The sequence below is a fragment of the Diceros bicornis genome, chromosome 26, assembly GCF_020826845.1.
Source record: "Diceros bicornis minor isolate mBicDic1 chromosome 26, mDicBic1.mat.cur, whole genome shotgun sequence".
Lineage (NCBI taxonomy): Eukaryota > Metazoa > Chordata > Mammalia > Perissodactyla > Rhinocerotidae > Diceros > Diceros bicornis.
Window position 1 is genome coordinate 9,073,856 of NC_080765.1, and position 16,116 is coordinate 9,089,971.

General features: G+C 49.4%; 1 protein-coding gene across 2 annotated transcripts; it reads left to right on the forward strand.

Moving 5' to 3' along the window:
* The first annotated feature begins 1,181 nt into the window (after positions 1 to 1,181).
* INTS15 (integrator complex subunit 15) lies at positions 1,182 to 14,454 on the forward strand. 2 transcript variants are annotated; one of them, XM_058569321.1, is made up of 6 exons: positions 1,182 to 1,603; positions 2,117 to 2,338; positions 4,270 to 4,435; positions 8,295 to 8,819; positions 9,666 to 9,705; positions 13,642 to 14,454. In XM_058569321.1, the coding sequence occupies exons 1-6, from the start codon at positions 1,442 to 1,444 to the stop codon at positions 13,841 to 13,843; spliced, it is 1,317 nt and encodes a 438-aa protein (XP_058425304.1). In that variant the 5' UTR covers positions 1,182 to 1,441; the 3' UTR covers positions 13,844 to 14,454. The 2 variants fall into 2 exon arrangements, with proteins under 2 accessions (XP_058425304.1, XP_058425303.1); XM_058569320.1 differs by having other exon boundaries at positions 1,183 to 1,633.
* Positions 14,455 to 16,116: the final 1,662 nt, after the last annotated feature.

Below are 16,116 nucleotides of genomic sequence, written 5' to 3' on the forward strand. Positions count from 1 at the left end.
TGGGTAAGGAAGGGAAGGGAAAACTAGTGTTTACTGAGTGTCTGATGCTTGCCTGGTGCCATGCTGTATTCCGTGGTAGAAATCCCCCTTGCTCATCCTTTGTTCACTCAGCCTGTTAGGATGGAGCATCTCTGAAGTCCTAGAGTCACGGGAATCAAAGCTGATTTCTCAGAGGTTGCAGTTGACCTTGGTCTCCCACTCCAGACTCTAGGCTTTCAGACAGGAGGGACCTTATGGGTGTGTCCCCTGCTGTGCAGGAGGGTCTCAGTGACTTGGAGCTACGCCTGGTTGCAGCATCTTAGATGCCCTTCCCATCTCTTCCAGGGAAAGGCCTTGGCTTTTTTTTTTAAATCTCTTTAACCACACCCAGCATCCTCACCCAGGCCTGCCCTCTGGCCAGCACGGGCCTTTTACACAAGGCACGGTCCCATATTTGTGGCCTCCGTCCCCCCCTCCACTGGCCTCTTGTGGCCATATTCAAGTCTTTTCTGTCCTATATTTAAAATCCCAAACTAATCCCCCAGTTAATTCAGTGCAGAGAGATCAATGCAGGAAGAGACATTCATAGAAAGTGCTGAGGGTTTTTTAGGATGGGAGAGTCTTTAAGAGCAGGAGACCTAAGGCTCCCATGGCTCTCCCAAGCTGGGCCAGGCCACTCTGGAGGGGATTGGGGTACAGGGATTCGGGACAGGCACTGGGAGTCAGGGGTAGGGGAGCATCATTTATCATTGCAGCCCCGTGAGTTCAGAATAGACATAATCTTTGAGATGAATTGCCGAGGCCTCAGCCAGGGCCCTACATCACCGCCCCAAAGCATGGGGGGAAATCAAATGTGTAGGCTTCGAACGCCGCGCAAAGGAAGGGGAGCTCCAGGCATGTCTTGCGGGTGGGGTGGGGGAGCGCGAGACCCAGTGAGCGTTCGCTGGTGGGTGTGGCACCCCCGCTGGGCGGTTCTCGACTCGGCCCCAGGCCCGAAGGCCGTCGCGTGGCCTGGGGTGTGGCTGGCGGGGACAGGGCGTGGCCGGCGGGGGCGGGGCCTACTTCGGGCCGCGGCGGCGCCCACCCGCGCCCGCGGGCCGAGCCGCCAGGTGGCGCCCTCCCGAGAGCGCGCCCTCGCCGCGGCCTGCGCTTGGCCCCTGCGGGCTGCCGTCGCCGCTCTCGGCATTCCGCGCCGTTCCCTCCGCGGCGTCGGGCTCGCGCGGCTGTCGCTGGCTCTGCAGTCGCACACCTGGGCACCCGCTGGCCGGGGCTGCGGCGATGGCATCTTGAGCGGGCCCGAGTGCGGGGCGGCGGGCGGCGGGGGGGCGCCGCGGCCCAGGCCCGGGGCGGCGGCGGAGGCCGGGTCGTGGCCTCTTTGTCTCCAGCGCGGCGGGCGCGTCCGCGGGGCTCGGGGCGGAAGTCCCGACGCGTTCCCGGGGCCCCGGGCCGCCGCGGCCGCACCATGAGCGACATCCGCCACTCGCTGCTGCGCCGCGACGCGCTGAGCGCCGCCAAGGAGGTGCTGTACCACCTGGACATCTACTTCAGCAGCCAGCTGCAGAGCGCGCCGCTGCCCATCGTGGACAAGGGCCCCGTGGAGCTGCTCGAGGAGTTCGTGTTCCAGGTGCCCAAGGAGCGCGGCGCGCAGCCCAAGGTGCGGCGGGCGGCGGCTGCCCACACCGCGTCCCCGATGAGTCCATACTCCCCTGCCCCCTCTTTCCCCCTCGGTGACGAGTGTGTGCCAAGCCACAAACGCCCGTGCTCCTTCAGCAGCAGCAGCCAAAAGCCACCTGTCCTGAGTCCTGAGCATTGCTCAGCCGAGTGTCTGTTTTGCGGGCTTATGACAGCCATATCTTAAGGGTGTAAAAGGAAGAGACTTTGCGGACTGCCCACGAGCCGCACTAAAGGCTATTATGGAGAGTCTCAAAGCGCTGTGAGGTCATTCTGAGTCCCCCAGGATGATGTATGATGATGGCTGATGAGATTAACAGTGGAGTGCTACTCCCTGGGACCTGGGCTTTAGAGGGGTGAAAAGTTCTCCCGGGGAAAAGAGTATATTTTTTGTTTTTTTACTGTTTGAATTAATAAACACGTTACAGCCAAATTTCTTGTCGCTTCTCCTGGGTTTCTTTTACAGAGATTGAATTCACTTCAGGAGCTCCAACTTCTTGAAATCATGTGCAATTATTTCCAGGAGCAAACCAAGGACTCTGTCCGGCAGATTATTTTCTCCTCCCTTTTCAGCCCCCAAGGGAACAAAGCCGATGACAGCCGGATGAACTTGTTGGGAAAACTGGTCTCCATGGCAGTGGCAGTGTGCCGAATCCCAGTGTTGGAGTGTGCAGCCTCCTGGCTCCAGGTACTTCTCTAGAAACAGCCTTTTCCTGAGAGTGTCCGAAGAGGAGTTTACTATCAGGAATTTTCATTTAGTTGGATTTTGGGAGAGGTCTTTTCCACATGTCTTATCTCCTGATTGTCACTACCCTGTGTGCTGATGTGTCAGTCCTCTTTTTACATACAGGTAGTAACAGTTCTTGAGAAAACAGTTTGTAATGGTAAATGAATTTTAAAAAGAAAATTTAAATTTTCTTTAAAAAAATTTTTAAATGAATTTAAAAAGAAAATCTGCAGCCACTATCTGCAGAACAAGTGAAAAATCCTTTTTCTTAGGTGGAAATGATAAGATATGATTTTGAAAACAGGTATGCATGCAGCCTCAAAGATAGGATTTTTTTTTAAAAGATGGTTATATGTCAAATTGTGGTAATGTTTGTTTTCTATACAGTTAGGTCAGTAAGCATGTGAGTTGTTTTGCACTGTTCCACGTGACATTGCAAAGTTGATGACTCTTCTAATGGATATGGACATAAGAACCTTCTAGAGTGTTTTTAAATATCCAAAGAAAAAAATGTATATTTACAATAGGTTTCGTGTTAGATGGTATTTTGGAAGATCCATTTTGTTTTACATTTTTGTTACTCAAAGTCTTTGAAAAATTGATAATCCACTTTGAGTAATCAGTAAAATTTTGATTAATGTGATCCTCAGCTAAGCATACGGAGTTTACTATGTTCAGTTTCACAAACCTGCTTCGTTCCCAAATACAGTCTTTTTTTTTTTCAATTTAATTAAATGTTTTTCTTGTAATTTTGTTTATTCTTAAAATTTGGCTAACAGAGGTATATGTTGTTCTTTTTTATTCTATGTATAGTGTTCCTTATAGCACATAGGTAAATCTCAGTGGAGTCTGTACCTTAATTCTCACCAGTCCGATTTCTGGGGCATCTGACTTGAACGTGTGTGTTATATTTAACCTCAGGATTACCTCTATCCCTTGATAACCTAATGAAGTCAAGTTTAGCATCCTCTAATTCATAGTATAATTTTCCATTTATCTCTCACGATGCTCCTGTGCTGGCTAAATGAGCAGATGTCAGCGACAAGAAAGGGTCTGAGTGGTTTGGGTCAGGGTTTGCCACACTGGGGTGAGGGGCTGCAGCTTCCTCCTGAGGAAAGGTAGAGATGGCTGGATTAGTGTTGTGGGGGCAGATTTCAGCCTGAATGAACAATGTGGCCTCCTATCTCCTCTCAGATTCCCCTGCAGGCCACGTTGGGGGCCTGGAACTATAGCATCCTGAGCAGCTGTTGAATGTGGCAGTAGCTACAGATGGGCATCTGCGTGGGAGGGAAAAAGGCAGAGGAGAGTGATGATGTAGGATTCGAAAGAATTATAGAAACCTATAATAGAAAGCCTGTAAGAGAATAGGATTGTAAGTTGAGAGAGTCCTGCTCTAAATCGTGGTAGTTCACACACTCTTCTGAAGCTCTTGAAAGTGGTAGCAACTGTTCATTTTTGCCTTAAGAGTCTCACCTGTAGGGTCACAAAAATTGTCATTTCTTCACCTGAAGTCAGAAATGATCTTTGCTAAGTAAACTTCAAAGCCTTTTATATGAAGGGCAAGATAGTAAATATTTTAGGCTTTGTGGGTCAGATAGTCTCTGTCACAACTACTCAGTTCTGCCCTTGTAGTGCAAGAGCAGCTTCAGACGATAGGCAAACATATGAGCAGGGCTGTGTTTCAATAAAACTTTATTTACAAAAACAGGTGGCGGGATGGATTTGGTCTGTGGGCTTTAGTTTGCCAATCCCTGCTTCAAAGTAAGCTGTGAACATCTTTTTCTTTTCTTGGAAGTGGTTCTGCCTGTTCTGGTGGCCTTCACCATATGTACATAGTTGCTCATCTACTAGCTCACGACACATATAGTTACATGACTGTGGCTTCTTTCCAGCGGACGCCTGTGGTCTACTGTGTGAGGTTAGCCAGGGCCCTCGTGGATGACTACTGCTGCTTGGTGCCAGGATCTGTTCAGACGCTGAAGCAGATATTCAGTGCCAGCCCTCGCTTCTGCTGCCAGTTCATAACTTCCGTCACTGCGCTTTATGACCTATCGTCAGGTAAGCTTTAAGCAGGTTGTTGCCGTCAAAGAAGCTTCAGCTGATTGCCGGTTTTATTTCCACTGAACACCCAGGTGAAATGTCCAGTGAACGCTTTGGCCTTTTTTTCTCTGGAATTTGTGTTTTATTTTAGGCTGAAAGCTAAAGGAATGGGCCACCTGGGCTTCTGGAATTTGCTAACAGGGAGCTTTCCTTGGTGATTCCCAGTCACCTGACTGAGAGTGGTCCAAGTGGCAGATAGCCTGAAAGCTAGGGTCTGGTATCGGAGGGATGTGGCTTTCCTTCAGACATGACTTGCTTTTTCAGCCCTCACTTTTTATTTTGAAAAATCTCAAAAAACGTCAGGAAAGTTGCAAGAATATTACAACAGACATTCATATACCTCTCACCTAGATTCACCAGTTATGGACATCTGCTGTATATTCTCTCTCTCTCCCTCCCTCCCTTCTCTTTCTTTCTCTCCCTCTCTCTCCACACACACACTTGCAGATATTTTTTTCCTGAACTACTGAAAGTTTGTTGCCAATATCATGTACCAGCTCCTTAAGCATGTAACTTCTAAGAACAAGAATGTTTCCTTACATAACCATGATACCATTATCACTTCTAAGAAATTAAATATTGACAGAATACCATTATCTCACGTATAGCCTATGTTCATATTTCCCTGATTGTCTTAATAATGTCTTTTACAGCTTTTTTCCCTCCTTTGGGGGATCAGGAGAATTCAGGATGCAATCAGAGATCATACGTTATTCATAGTTGTCGTGTCACTTTGGTCTTGTTAAATCTAGAACAGTTGCCAGGGTTTAAAAAAATTTCTTCAACATTGACTTTTTAAAGAGCTCAGCAGACCTGTTGTTTTGCAGGATGTCCTTCAATTTGGATTTGTCTGATTGTTTCCTTATGAAAAGATTCGAGTTAAACATTTTTGGCGACAGTATTAGCTAGGTAGTGATGTGTCCTCAGTGCCTCACACTAGGATGCACACGTCAGTTCTACTGTCGATGATGTTTTTGAGACTTAACAAGCTGCCAGGAGAGGTCCTCCAGGTGGCCATTAGATGGTATTTGACTTCAGCTGGGAGAAGCCCATGTCCCTTGTCCCTGCCCAGCAGCAGAGCCCTCTGGTCAGATCATTTTATGCAGACTGTCAATAAAGAAAACCAATAGAAGTTGACTAGCTCTGGCTGAATTGGGGCAGGGGTCTCAGACCCCACCCATTGGGCTCTGCTGCCCACTTTCCTCCCCCGGGGGAGGGTTCCAAGGAACATGGATTGACCAGCATGGCTTTCCAGTGCACTGAGTCCTTCCACACCTGTGACCTCTGTGACCCCCACAGCCCGAGTGGCCCCTGGGCAGGGGCTGTGGCCCTTGTTTTCCACATGGGGAAGTTGTGGACCTCGCCCCGGTGAGCAGCTTTCTGTGCAGAGCCAGACTCAAAGCCCGCTTTTCTGTTTCGGGTTCCCCCTTCTCTGCCCTTGGCTCTTGCTGCTCAGAGGGCCTACAGACCGTCTCCTTATCCCGGTCTGAGAGCTAAACCAGCAGGTCGAGGACCTGCAACAGTATTGTCCGTTTTTGTTCAGTCCAGGATTGGTCTCCTGCCAGCACCCTGATTACATTTGATTCTCCTTTTATTTGTAAGTTTTTTTCTTGCCGTTAGACTTTTTCATTCTCTAGAGAAAGTTAGTGTGGACGTGGTATGACATTCAAGTGCATATCGTGTTCACACTCTGACTTATTACTTCTCTGGCGGTTTGCCACTGGAATAGGAGGCAGGTCTTGTCGAGCCGTGCCTGCTGCTGGAGTGGAATTTTCCCTGGCGCTCTCCTGCAAAGGCTACTAAGAGCTGTTAACAGCTGGGATCAGGCCTTTTGTTTTCCAAAAGGAAAGATTTAATTAAACCCAGTTTACAGCATCATAGTTGCCCTTTCAGTCATCAGTTGTTCCAGGCCAACAAGGACAGAAATTGACCTTAACGTTGGGAATGAGTTAATTACCATATGGAGAAGAAAATAATGTTCAGAGAATACCACTAACATTCTAGAATGGATGTGAGACATGGGATTTTTCTCTTAAGCCAGTTTGCCAATCTGATATTGCCAGTCAGTGGTTTCTTTTTTTTCACACCACTTGACTGAGGTGTGATTGACGTACAAAAAGCTGTACATATTTAACCTACACAGCTTGCTGAGTTTGGAGATATGGAGATCACTGGGCACGCAGCAGTGGCCCTAGAGAGCTGGGCCCGGAGTCCGCTCTCAGAATGGTGATAGGTGCTGCTCTTGGGCACTTCTGGTAACAGGGGAGCGTTCTTGGGGAGTCTGCCTTCAAAACCACAAAAAGAAAGAAGCTCCCCTAACCAAACAAAACCTCCTCCTGCCCGAATTCTGCAGGGAACTTGGGTCTCTGGGTAGGAAGGTCATAGGGATTATTCACTGTCAAGTACACACACTCACGTGTACACACAGGGCATGTATGCACACACTGCCTTTGCAGTGGTGGGGAGAGAGTCTGCTGTAGGAGTGGGCTTGAGACTGGCATTTCCCAGACAGAAACGTCTCCGGGGGATCAAGGGGCTGGATGCAGGGTTGCCTGCTGTTTGTTTTCCCAGGTAAGGATGGTAGACAGCTGCTGCCTACCGCTGCCGTCATTTCATATCAGAATGGTAGGGGGCAGCAGTTTAATGCCGAAACAATAGATAGGCATAATCTTGGGAAACGGCCTGTGTCTCCTGAGAAAGAGCTGCTGGGAACCTCACACCCACATGTGTCTCTCTGACCCCACGCTCTCCTTCCTCAGCCTTGGCTATTGGACATCAGCAGCCTGTCATCCTTAGCTTTTCCGTGAGCTGAGGGGTGCACAGTCCCAGAGACAGGAGGTGGGACCCACTTCTGTGCACAGCCAGCCTAAGGGCATTGCATGCTGATCCCAGGATGGGCAGTATAGCCTGGTGGTTAGGAGCTAGGCCACCTGGGGTCAGATCTGAGCCCCTCCACTTACTTTTGATGAGTCCTGGGGAAATTACTTAACATCACTGTGCCTCAGTTTCCTCTGGGTTTGTTTGAGGATTAAATGTGTTCACCTGTGTAAACGAATTAGACCAGTACCTGGAACATAGTAAGCCCAAAATAAATGTCAGTGTGTTTTTATTATTAGTGTTCTCTGTCTAGGCCCTAGAACATGCAAGTTCTCAGGGGTCACAGGAGGTCAGGCTGTTGCTTAGACAGGGGTTCCAGGTTTGGGGTTGGACCACGAGGAGACACCAAACGCAGGAATGAAACCTACTCACAAGGAAAAGGATGAGTGGTGGTAGTTTTGGACATAACAAGTGTGGAATTTTATTTCAATTGACACGTAGGATGAACTTTCTTCAAGACATAACAGTTCTGGGGAATTGTTGATTTAACAAATGCAGTCATGTGTCACTTGACAGGGATATGTTCTGAGAAATGCGTCATTAGGCGATTTCGTCGTTGTGCGAACATCACAGAGTGCAGTTACACAAACCTAGATGAGATAGCCTATGACATACCTATGCTCTATGGTACTAATCTTGTGGGACCACCATCGTATATGTGGTCCGTTGATGACCATAACATCATTAAGTGGCGTATGACTATTTCTTGAGTCCTACCTTGGCCGGACAGTCCTGGCATCAGAGATAAACACTGGATAAGACAAGAGTCGCAGCCCTTATAGAGGGGATGTTCTAGGAAGGGGACAGGAACAGATAAGCAAAGAAGTCAATAGTCTGAATATCAGGGTGAGTACTATGAACCTAGGGGTCTATCTCCCCGCTGTCCACCTCTGTCACAGGGGCTAAAAACCCTCCTGACCTAACCTGTCTTTGTTTGCAGATGATCTCATCCCACCGTTGGACTTGCTCGAAATGATTGTCAACTGGATTTTTGAGGACCCGAGGTTGATTCTCATCACTTTTTTAAATACCCCAATTGCAGCCAATCTCCCAATAGGATTTTTAGAGCTCACCCCGCTCACTGGATTGATCCGCTGGTGTGTGAAGGCCCCTCTGGCTTATAAAAGGAAGAAGAAGCCCTCCTTATCCAACGGCCACGTCACCACCAAAGTTACCCAGGATTCAGGAGAGATGGACAGAGACTCCCACCTCTTATACTCCAAGCTCCATCTCAGCGTCCTGCAGGTTCTCATGATGCTCCAGGTCCACCTAACTGAGAAGAACCTTTACGGGCGCCTGGGGCTGATCCTGTTTGACCACATGGTGCCGCTGGTAGAGGAGATCAACAGACTGGCGGATGAACTGAACCCCCTCAACGCCTCCCAGGAGATCGAGCTCTCTCTGGACCGGCTTGCGCAGGCTTTGCAGGTGGCCATGGCCTCTGGAGCCCTGCTTTGCACGAGAGGTGGGTACTTTTCTGGCCCGAGCCTTCCTGGGGGTGGGAAGAAAATAGGAGCTCCTGGACAAATACTGTTTTCTGCTTCTTTTAGGACTTCTTTCCTCTTAGTGTGCACAGGGAAGAGGGCGGAAGTTGCAGAAATATCCAGGCAGAGCACTCTGACCATGGCGTCCGTCTGTCTTCTGGCTGTTGTGCCCAGGACTGGACTCCTTGAGAGTGTGGATAGTAGCTTAGTATCTGTCCTCCTAGGGAATCTTGTTTTCTTTTTCGGTAGTCCTTTTTTATTGAGGCATAATTTACATGCAGTAAAATGCACAGGTTTAAGTGCAAAGTTTGATGAGTTTTGACAAATGTATACACTCACGTGACCACTGCCCAATCGAGGCATAAAACATTCCCATCACTGGTTTTGAGTGTTCCTTAATCCTCCTGCATTGCAGTGTGAACTCGCCCAGGAGGATGATCTGATGCTAATGACATGCTGTGTTTGCTTTGTAACCATTGGCTCGCAGAGGTTGCCAGTGGCCCCAGGTGTGGTCACTGGTGATGGGTTTCCCACTTATCGCCGTGGACATCTGATCTGCGTAGTGAGAGCCCTGCCTCTGGGCCCTTTCCCAGCATCTGACCGATTGCCAACACAACTGCCCACTTTCCTGAGTGATGTATTCTGTTTGGGGCCTGCTTTGTTAAAACAAAAATTGAAGAAGGAGAACCCAGTTTCTAAATGATGCTAGGAAAATGGAGTGTGAGGCACTATTGCTGTGTTGCTAGCATCCTTGAAAAAAATGGCAGTGAACATTTCACCTTGTTGTCTCCAGTCTGCTCCTTAATTCTGTACCTCCTTGATTTCAGATGACCTGAGAACCTTGTGCTCCAGGCTGCCCCATAATAAGTAAGTGCCCTCCCGTGGCTTCTTGCTGGGTGGGGGGCGTGGGGGGGTGCGAGGCGAGTGGACCCCTTGTCCTGGCCTCCTTGGGGAGAGCTGGTCTGCAGGATCTAGAGCTTCTGTATATAAGGCGCCCCTTAAGGACGTGATGATAAGTGGGGGACAGATACAGTAGGGTAACCCATGTGAGAGGAAGCCCAAGTAGAGAGGGAATCAAAGAGGTGAAAAAGTGGCCGTCTTGCTAACTCAGAGTGTCATTCACAGCTCACTAAATCAGCGCACATATGTTTGGTGGGGATGTCGGTGCACACGCACTGTTGGTGACGTGAGTGGCACAGCCGTTTGGGACCTACTGCAGAGCCACAGCTCTAGGCCACAGCTTGTTGGTTACACTAACACTTTGGCATCATGTGGCACAGACCAGGTTCTGAGCACAGTTTTTTCTGTGGTTTTCTGTGATGCTTGGGCAGTCTCTTCACCTGTCTCTGAGCCTCAGTTTCCCCCCTTGTAAAATGGGGGCAGTAATATCGCCTGCCTCATTGGGTTGTAGGGAGGATTCAGTGGGGAGGTGTTTGTAAATTTCTCAGTATGGTCCGTGGCACGTGGGAATCTCTCCATAAATGGTGGTTATTGTCATAATTTGGGGGAAATAGTGACAATAGTGGTGAAAAACAGGAACTATATGGTCACAAAGCTTCTGGTAAGAATTCCAGCCTTGCTCTTTCTTGTCTGCATGACCTTGGGCAAGTTCCTTGTCTCCCATTGCCTCCGTTTTCTCTGTAAAATCAAGAAAACAATAGTACTGCCTCATGTCCCCCTGCCTCCTCCCGCCCCCCTAACCCCCACGTAGGATTTCTGTGAGGATTCCATGAGTCAGAACACAGAAAGCACTTAGTACTTGGTGTATATATAGTAAGTATGTAACAAGTGTTAGCTGCTGTCACTCTTATTATTTTCATAACTTAGGAATTTTACTTAATCTAATTAATTTCACTGAATCCAAGAAGCAAAAAGCTATGTGCACAAAAGTGTAATCTAATTAATTTCACTGAGTCCAAGAAGCAAGAAGCTATGTGCACAAAAGTGTTTCATGCAAATCCACTATTATTAGTAGCAAAAAAAAAAAAAACTGGAAGTGACCTAACTATCTTATAGCATGGGGATACTTAGTCAGTTAGTAGTGATACATCACCAACATGGTGTATCCACCAAAAATGGTAATCGTGGTACAGTGTGAGGAAATGTTTGTAGTTGAAGGCAGACCCCTGCACCCTGCAGTGTGCACAGGGACGGGGTTTACAGCAATGAAAACAACCCGGTTAGGTTGGTGGGGGGATTAATGTTCTTCAGACAGTCACACTGGTCTTCAGTAGGGGTAGTGGGGCTCCAGGGCTGGCGTTGCATTGGCAGGCAGTGTGGACAGAGGGTGAGCGAGCCAGCCAGGCCCCATTGCACCGCGTGTGCTCACAGCTCTGTCAGGGCCAGCAAGTCTGGGCAGGTGTGGCTGATACAGAAATATGCATCATTTGAGGCCAAAGCATCGGCCAGATGCGAATTCACGGGCTGGTGGTGAGAGCAGCTGCAGCCAGAGGACTGGCGTCCTCGTGCTGTGGTAGGGGGACTCTGAGTCCAGCTCTGCAGGGGAAGCTTCGGTAAGGTGTCTGGGTAGATACAAAAACCGAGCAGGCGGAGTGGTTTCTGGTGGAACAAAGTGGTCCTGCGTGAGATACTGTATCAACAGAATGGACAGCTCGTCCAGAGGGCCACCTTTCCCTCAGGAGCCCACACTGTTCTTCACTTTTTTTTTTTCTGGGCTCCAAGAAAATTGCCTGGCATCTGAGGACATTGTTAGTATAAGTTGGCACCTTTTCCCCCCTCTGGCAATAGTCTCTTTGTAATATTTCCCTTTGTGCACAGCTTTCATTTAATGTTTAATGTTTTCAGGGCATTAAAACAACGATAGGGTATAAATTCTTAATCATCTTAGTATTGTAACTAGGGGTCCCCATTGGAATCCCTCTGGAACTTCTTAACAGCCCCCACTGGGTACCCCCTCCAGGAGCCTGTGGCTGCCTCTCCTCCCCGGGACAGCCTGGCACTGATGTGGGGAAAGAGAGAGGACACGTGGTCCCTTGGAATGCTGCTTTGATTTCTGATGGTCTCTTTTGTGTTAATTGTCTTTCCGACTAGACTAGAGACTTTTTGAAACTCCTATCTCTGGCAGAATGTGCAGGTTCAAACACGTGACCTCAATTTTGCCTCTGTAATACTCCCTCCTTAGATTTATTTATTTGTTTGCTTATTTTGATTGAATTTCTCACCTAGAGTTATGAAAAAGTAGTAATGTAAGTGACAAGAGGCTCAGAAGACCTTCAGGCCACTCGAAGGCACCAGCTTTCTTTATGCCCTCGATTTACTGCCTGAGCCTGCCCTCTGGGCTCTGGACACCAGGCTTTGTCCTTGGGGGTGGGAGGGGGTGAGGGTCAGTCTGCAGAAGACCTAGCCCCCTCTCTGAGAGCTCCAGGTAGCAGGCTGACAGTAGTCAGGGTCCGCCCAAGGGTGAGGTGGCCTGGGGGGTGAGCTGTCACGTGCAGGGAAGGTGCGGCATTGTGGGACCAGGAAGCTGAGGGGCAAATGATGGGCGTGAACAGGACCTGGCAGGTGGGATTTGGTGATGTGGAGAGACAGGCATGTGGACACCAGGCACAGGACCCAGCAGAGCCACAGCCTTGGGTTGAGGCTAGGAGAGCAGAGAGGAGGCCTCAGTCCTGAAGAGGGGAGGGCTGATTGGGGACAGAACCGGGAGAATTGGTTATTTCAGGCTGACAGCAGGATGTGGGCAGGCTGAGTCCTTGGAAAGCGAGAAGGTTAAGGAGCTCTGCTGATCATGCTGGGAGGGGAGAGCAGAGTTAGAAAGGACGAGGCTAATGAGAGGAAACTCTTCAAGGAGTTTCAGAAGGAACCACATTGGAAATGACACTGAATTCAGGACGGAAGGGGATTTCTGGGACAGGAAGGCTATTGATGTCCTGAACCACAGAGAGGGGAATGCAGGCTGGTGAAGGCGCGCAGCACCTCGGGCTCCAGGGCGTCTCGGGGTGGAGGGAGCTGGGGAGGGAACAATGGATACACGAGGTTGTTCGCCAAGGCCCTGGGTGTGATGAGCGGGGGCCGTGGGTGCAGTGGGAGGCTGCCGCTCTGGAGTCGAGGAGCAAGTGAGCAGGAAGGTCTGAAGCTCCTTGGACGCAGAGTGGGAGGGGAGGGGACCCCTGAAGGTGGGTGGGGCTGGGTCCAGGCCTGGGCCATCTGAGGGTAGCCTTTCCATGTCAGGCTCATCTGGAAGGCCAGCTTTTGGGCGGCTTTTCTTGGAGTCCAGTTAGGACTCAGTCGTTAAGAATGACTGAGAAAACTGGCCTGCTGTCCTGTATGCTGTGGTGCCTCAGTCTGGACCCTCCTAAGTGTAGATGGTTGAGGCTGGAACAGCTGTCCACTTGCAGTGCTTCCTGAGCCACAGACGTGAGCCTGCGTCCCGAGCTTCTGTGGACCGCATGCCAGGGTGCAGGCCCTCCCTTCTTGGGCACCTGTGGTTCCTTCAGGGCCCTCCCTCCGCTTCGTCGCCTGCAGGATCCTGGCTTTTCCCATTGCTGGCCCTCCTCTCTCCTCTGCCCAGATCCCAGTCTAAACCCTCTCACCTCCAAGCCACCTCCTGCTCCTCCCCAGACACCAGCTCGAAGTGTCCCCATCTGGAAACCTGAATGTTCTGTGCCTGCATCTGGTGCCTCTCCTGGCACATGTGTGAGGGCCGCCATGGCATCCAGGCCTTCTCTCCTCTCCGCTGTGGTGCCAAGCCCAGAGGTCGACAGGGCCAGCCCCAATGCCATGTGTCAGATGAACGTTGTCACTGGAGTCCACACGTCCTAATCCTTCTCCTTGTGTTTGCAGCCTGCTCCAGCTGGTGATCTCGGGCCCAGTGCAGCAGTCGCCACACACAGCGCTTCCCCCTGGCTTCTACCCTCACATCCACACGCCCCCGCTGGGCTACGGGGCCGTGCCGGCCCACCCGGCCGCCCACCCCGCCCTGCCCACACACCCCGGGCACACCTTCATCTCAGGCATGACGTTTCCATTCAGGCCCATCCGCTAGGCTGGCGCCCTCGTACTGCCGAGTGGCAGTGTGCCTTCTGCACCCGGTGTTGGAGGAAGCCTTCCAGGGAAGGGGCGACTGACCCCGTAGAAGAGGACCTCTGAGAGGCAGCCAGGCGGCCCCTCCTCACCGGGAACTGTGTTGGTGCGGAAGTTCTGTGACGTCGCGGTCCAGGTGCCTCCTACCTAGTCACATTCGTAAAAGTCCAGATTGGATAGATGAAAAGAAAAATGTCCAGCCCTCTGCGGAGTGATGTGGGTGTCTTTAAAAGATGCCAGTTCTGTGAGCCTGTTGTCTCGTGTGTCAGTTCAGACACACGCTCTGAGCCTGTGCTTCCAGAGCAAGGATGTGAGAATCAGCATGTGCAAGTCCGTTTGTCTGGCTTCTCTCCTTGTGGAGGGGAGGTGTGCCTGCCGTGACCACAGGCCACTTGGATAGATCCGTGAGCTCGAAGCTGCAACGTCGTGACTGAAAGCTGACAGATGGCACTGGGCACTGTTCAAGGAAACCTGTGAGGACTGTGCTCATCACTGAGGAAAGGAACTTCTCTGTTTTATTGGGGTCTCTAAATTTTCCTTTCATATGTTCAAATAAATTTTTTCTAAACAGTTTTATAGACTTTATGGAATGTATTTTAAAAGCTTAGTAAATATGAGCCACAGTGGTTTCCTCCTTAGTCTGCAGTGATCATGGTAAAGAGACTGAAGACAATTTTAGCCACTCCTTTTGACAAAAACACCGAGGATGGCGTCCCCGCCCTGGGCAGGCGTCTGGGGTCTGTTTGCTTCAGGTATGGTTCTCTTCCCTCAGGTGCAAAACACAGCCCTCAGGAGTTTTTTTTCTAGTATGCAGTTGGAAGGTATGTGTTCTGAGTTCTCATTTATTAGTTTTGGGAAGGAAGAAAGATATCAGTGCCCATGTTGCTGGGCTCCCCGGGGCTGAAAGTGAGGAATGAAAGATGATTACAGCAAACAGTGAGTATCAAAAGACTAGGGGGAACTCATAGGGATGAAATTGAGCCCTGTGGTTTGTTCATTCTATTGCTGGCTGAAGCCATGACCTGGAAGACTGGACCAAACCAGACTGCCTAATAAGTTGTTGTGTGTGTGTATGTGTGTGTGTGTGTGTGTGTGGTTTAAGTCATCCCTCAAGATAAGGCACCGTTAAGGGCCATCCTTGGTTGGCAAGGACCATGACCACGTGTGCTTTCTCAGGGACAGAAGCCCGAGGCTGTCCTTGGGCCCCTGGAATGCTCTGCCAAGTGCCGCAGCCACAGCCGGTGTGTAGGAACCAGCCTGCAGGTGAAGACTATCGGGAATCTGCTTTAAAATTGCTTTTGAGAGCTGTGAACTAGAAGGAAATTTCCCTTTCTTTGAGTTTGACTTCATTATCCCTGACTGCGTTCCCTGGTTATGTGTCAATCTGCTGACGTCAGATCAGGAACTAAACGTAAAACGCCCGCTTCCGTCTCTCTTGATGGGATGCATCTGTGAAACTAAAGTGATTGGCACTTGGCTGGTTCTTGGTATTTAACTTGGGTACCAAGTGTTTCTAAAAAGGATGGAAAAGAAGCTCTCATGTTGCTTTGTAGTTAGAGAAAGTCCCTGAGCCTGGCTCTGTCTCAGAAGACGGCCTCCACCACACCTGTCCAGGGTCTGGATATGTCTTAGCTCCTCTCAGACCCAAGGTGGTTTTTACCAAAATAAAAAAAGAAAGGGAAAATGTGGGAAATAAAGCCACTAGAGCCACAGACTTCCTTTGGTGGTATTTTCAGCAGTATGTGAACAATTAAGTCAACGTATTAAAAACGATGTTCCTCCTGTTTAGTAATGATGTGCCAGGCAGCTGCTGAATATTTTACTTACATTAAAAATTGATATGTGAGAAAATATTTGCAGTGTATAAAACGAAGTATATACAGAATGTATAAAAAACTACAGATTAATCAAAAGACATTCCAATAAAAAAATGGGTGAAGGACATGAACAAAATATTCATAGAAGAGAAAATACAAATGGCCAATAGATATGAAAAGATTCTAAAACTGGTAGCCAGGGGAATATAAATTAAAATGAGATGCCATTTCTTCACTTACCCATCAGATTGGCAAAACAAAGTGTAGCTAAAGGTGAAGGGGAGCAACGGTCACACTGTTTGTGGCAGAGGAAATTGCTTTAGTCACTCTGGAGAAATTGAAGGATAAAACGACCCTGTGACCCAGCAATTCCAGAAACTAAAAGAGATGTTCAAGGGTGTTTAGAGCAGTATAGTCT

Bases quoted from the DNA above. Each gene is read 5' to 3' on its own strand.
- INTS15 (XM_058569320.1), top strand. From the start codon at position 1,442: ATGAGCGACATCCGCCACTCGCTGCTGCGCCGCGACGCGCTGAGCGCC. The intron at 1,634-2,116 runs GTGCGGCGGGCG...TTTCTTTTACAG, and splicing joins AGCGCGGCGCGCAGCCCAAG to AGATTGAATTCACTTCAGGA. The intron at 8,820-9,665 runs GTGGGTACTTTT...CCTTGATTTCAG, and splicing joins AGCCCTGCTTTGCACGAGAG to ATGACCTGAGAACCTTGTGC.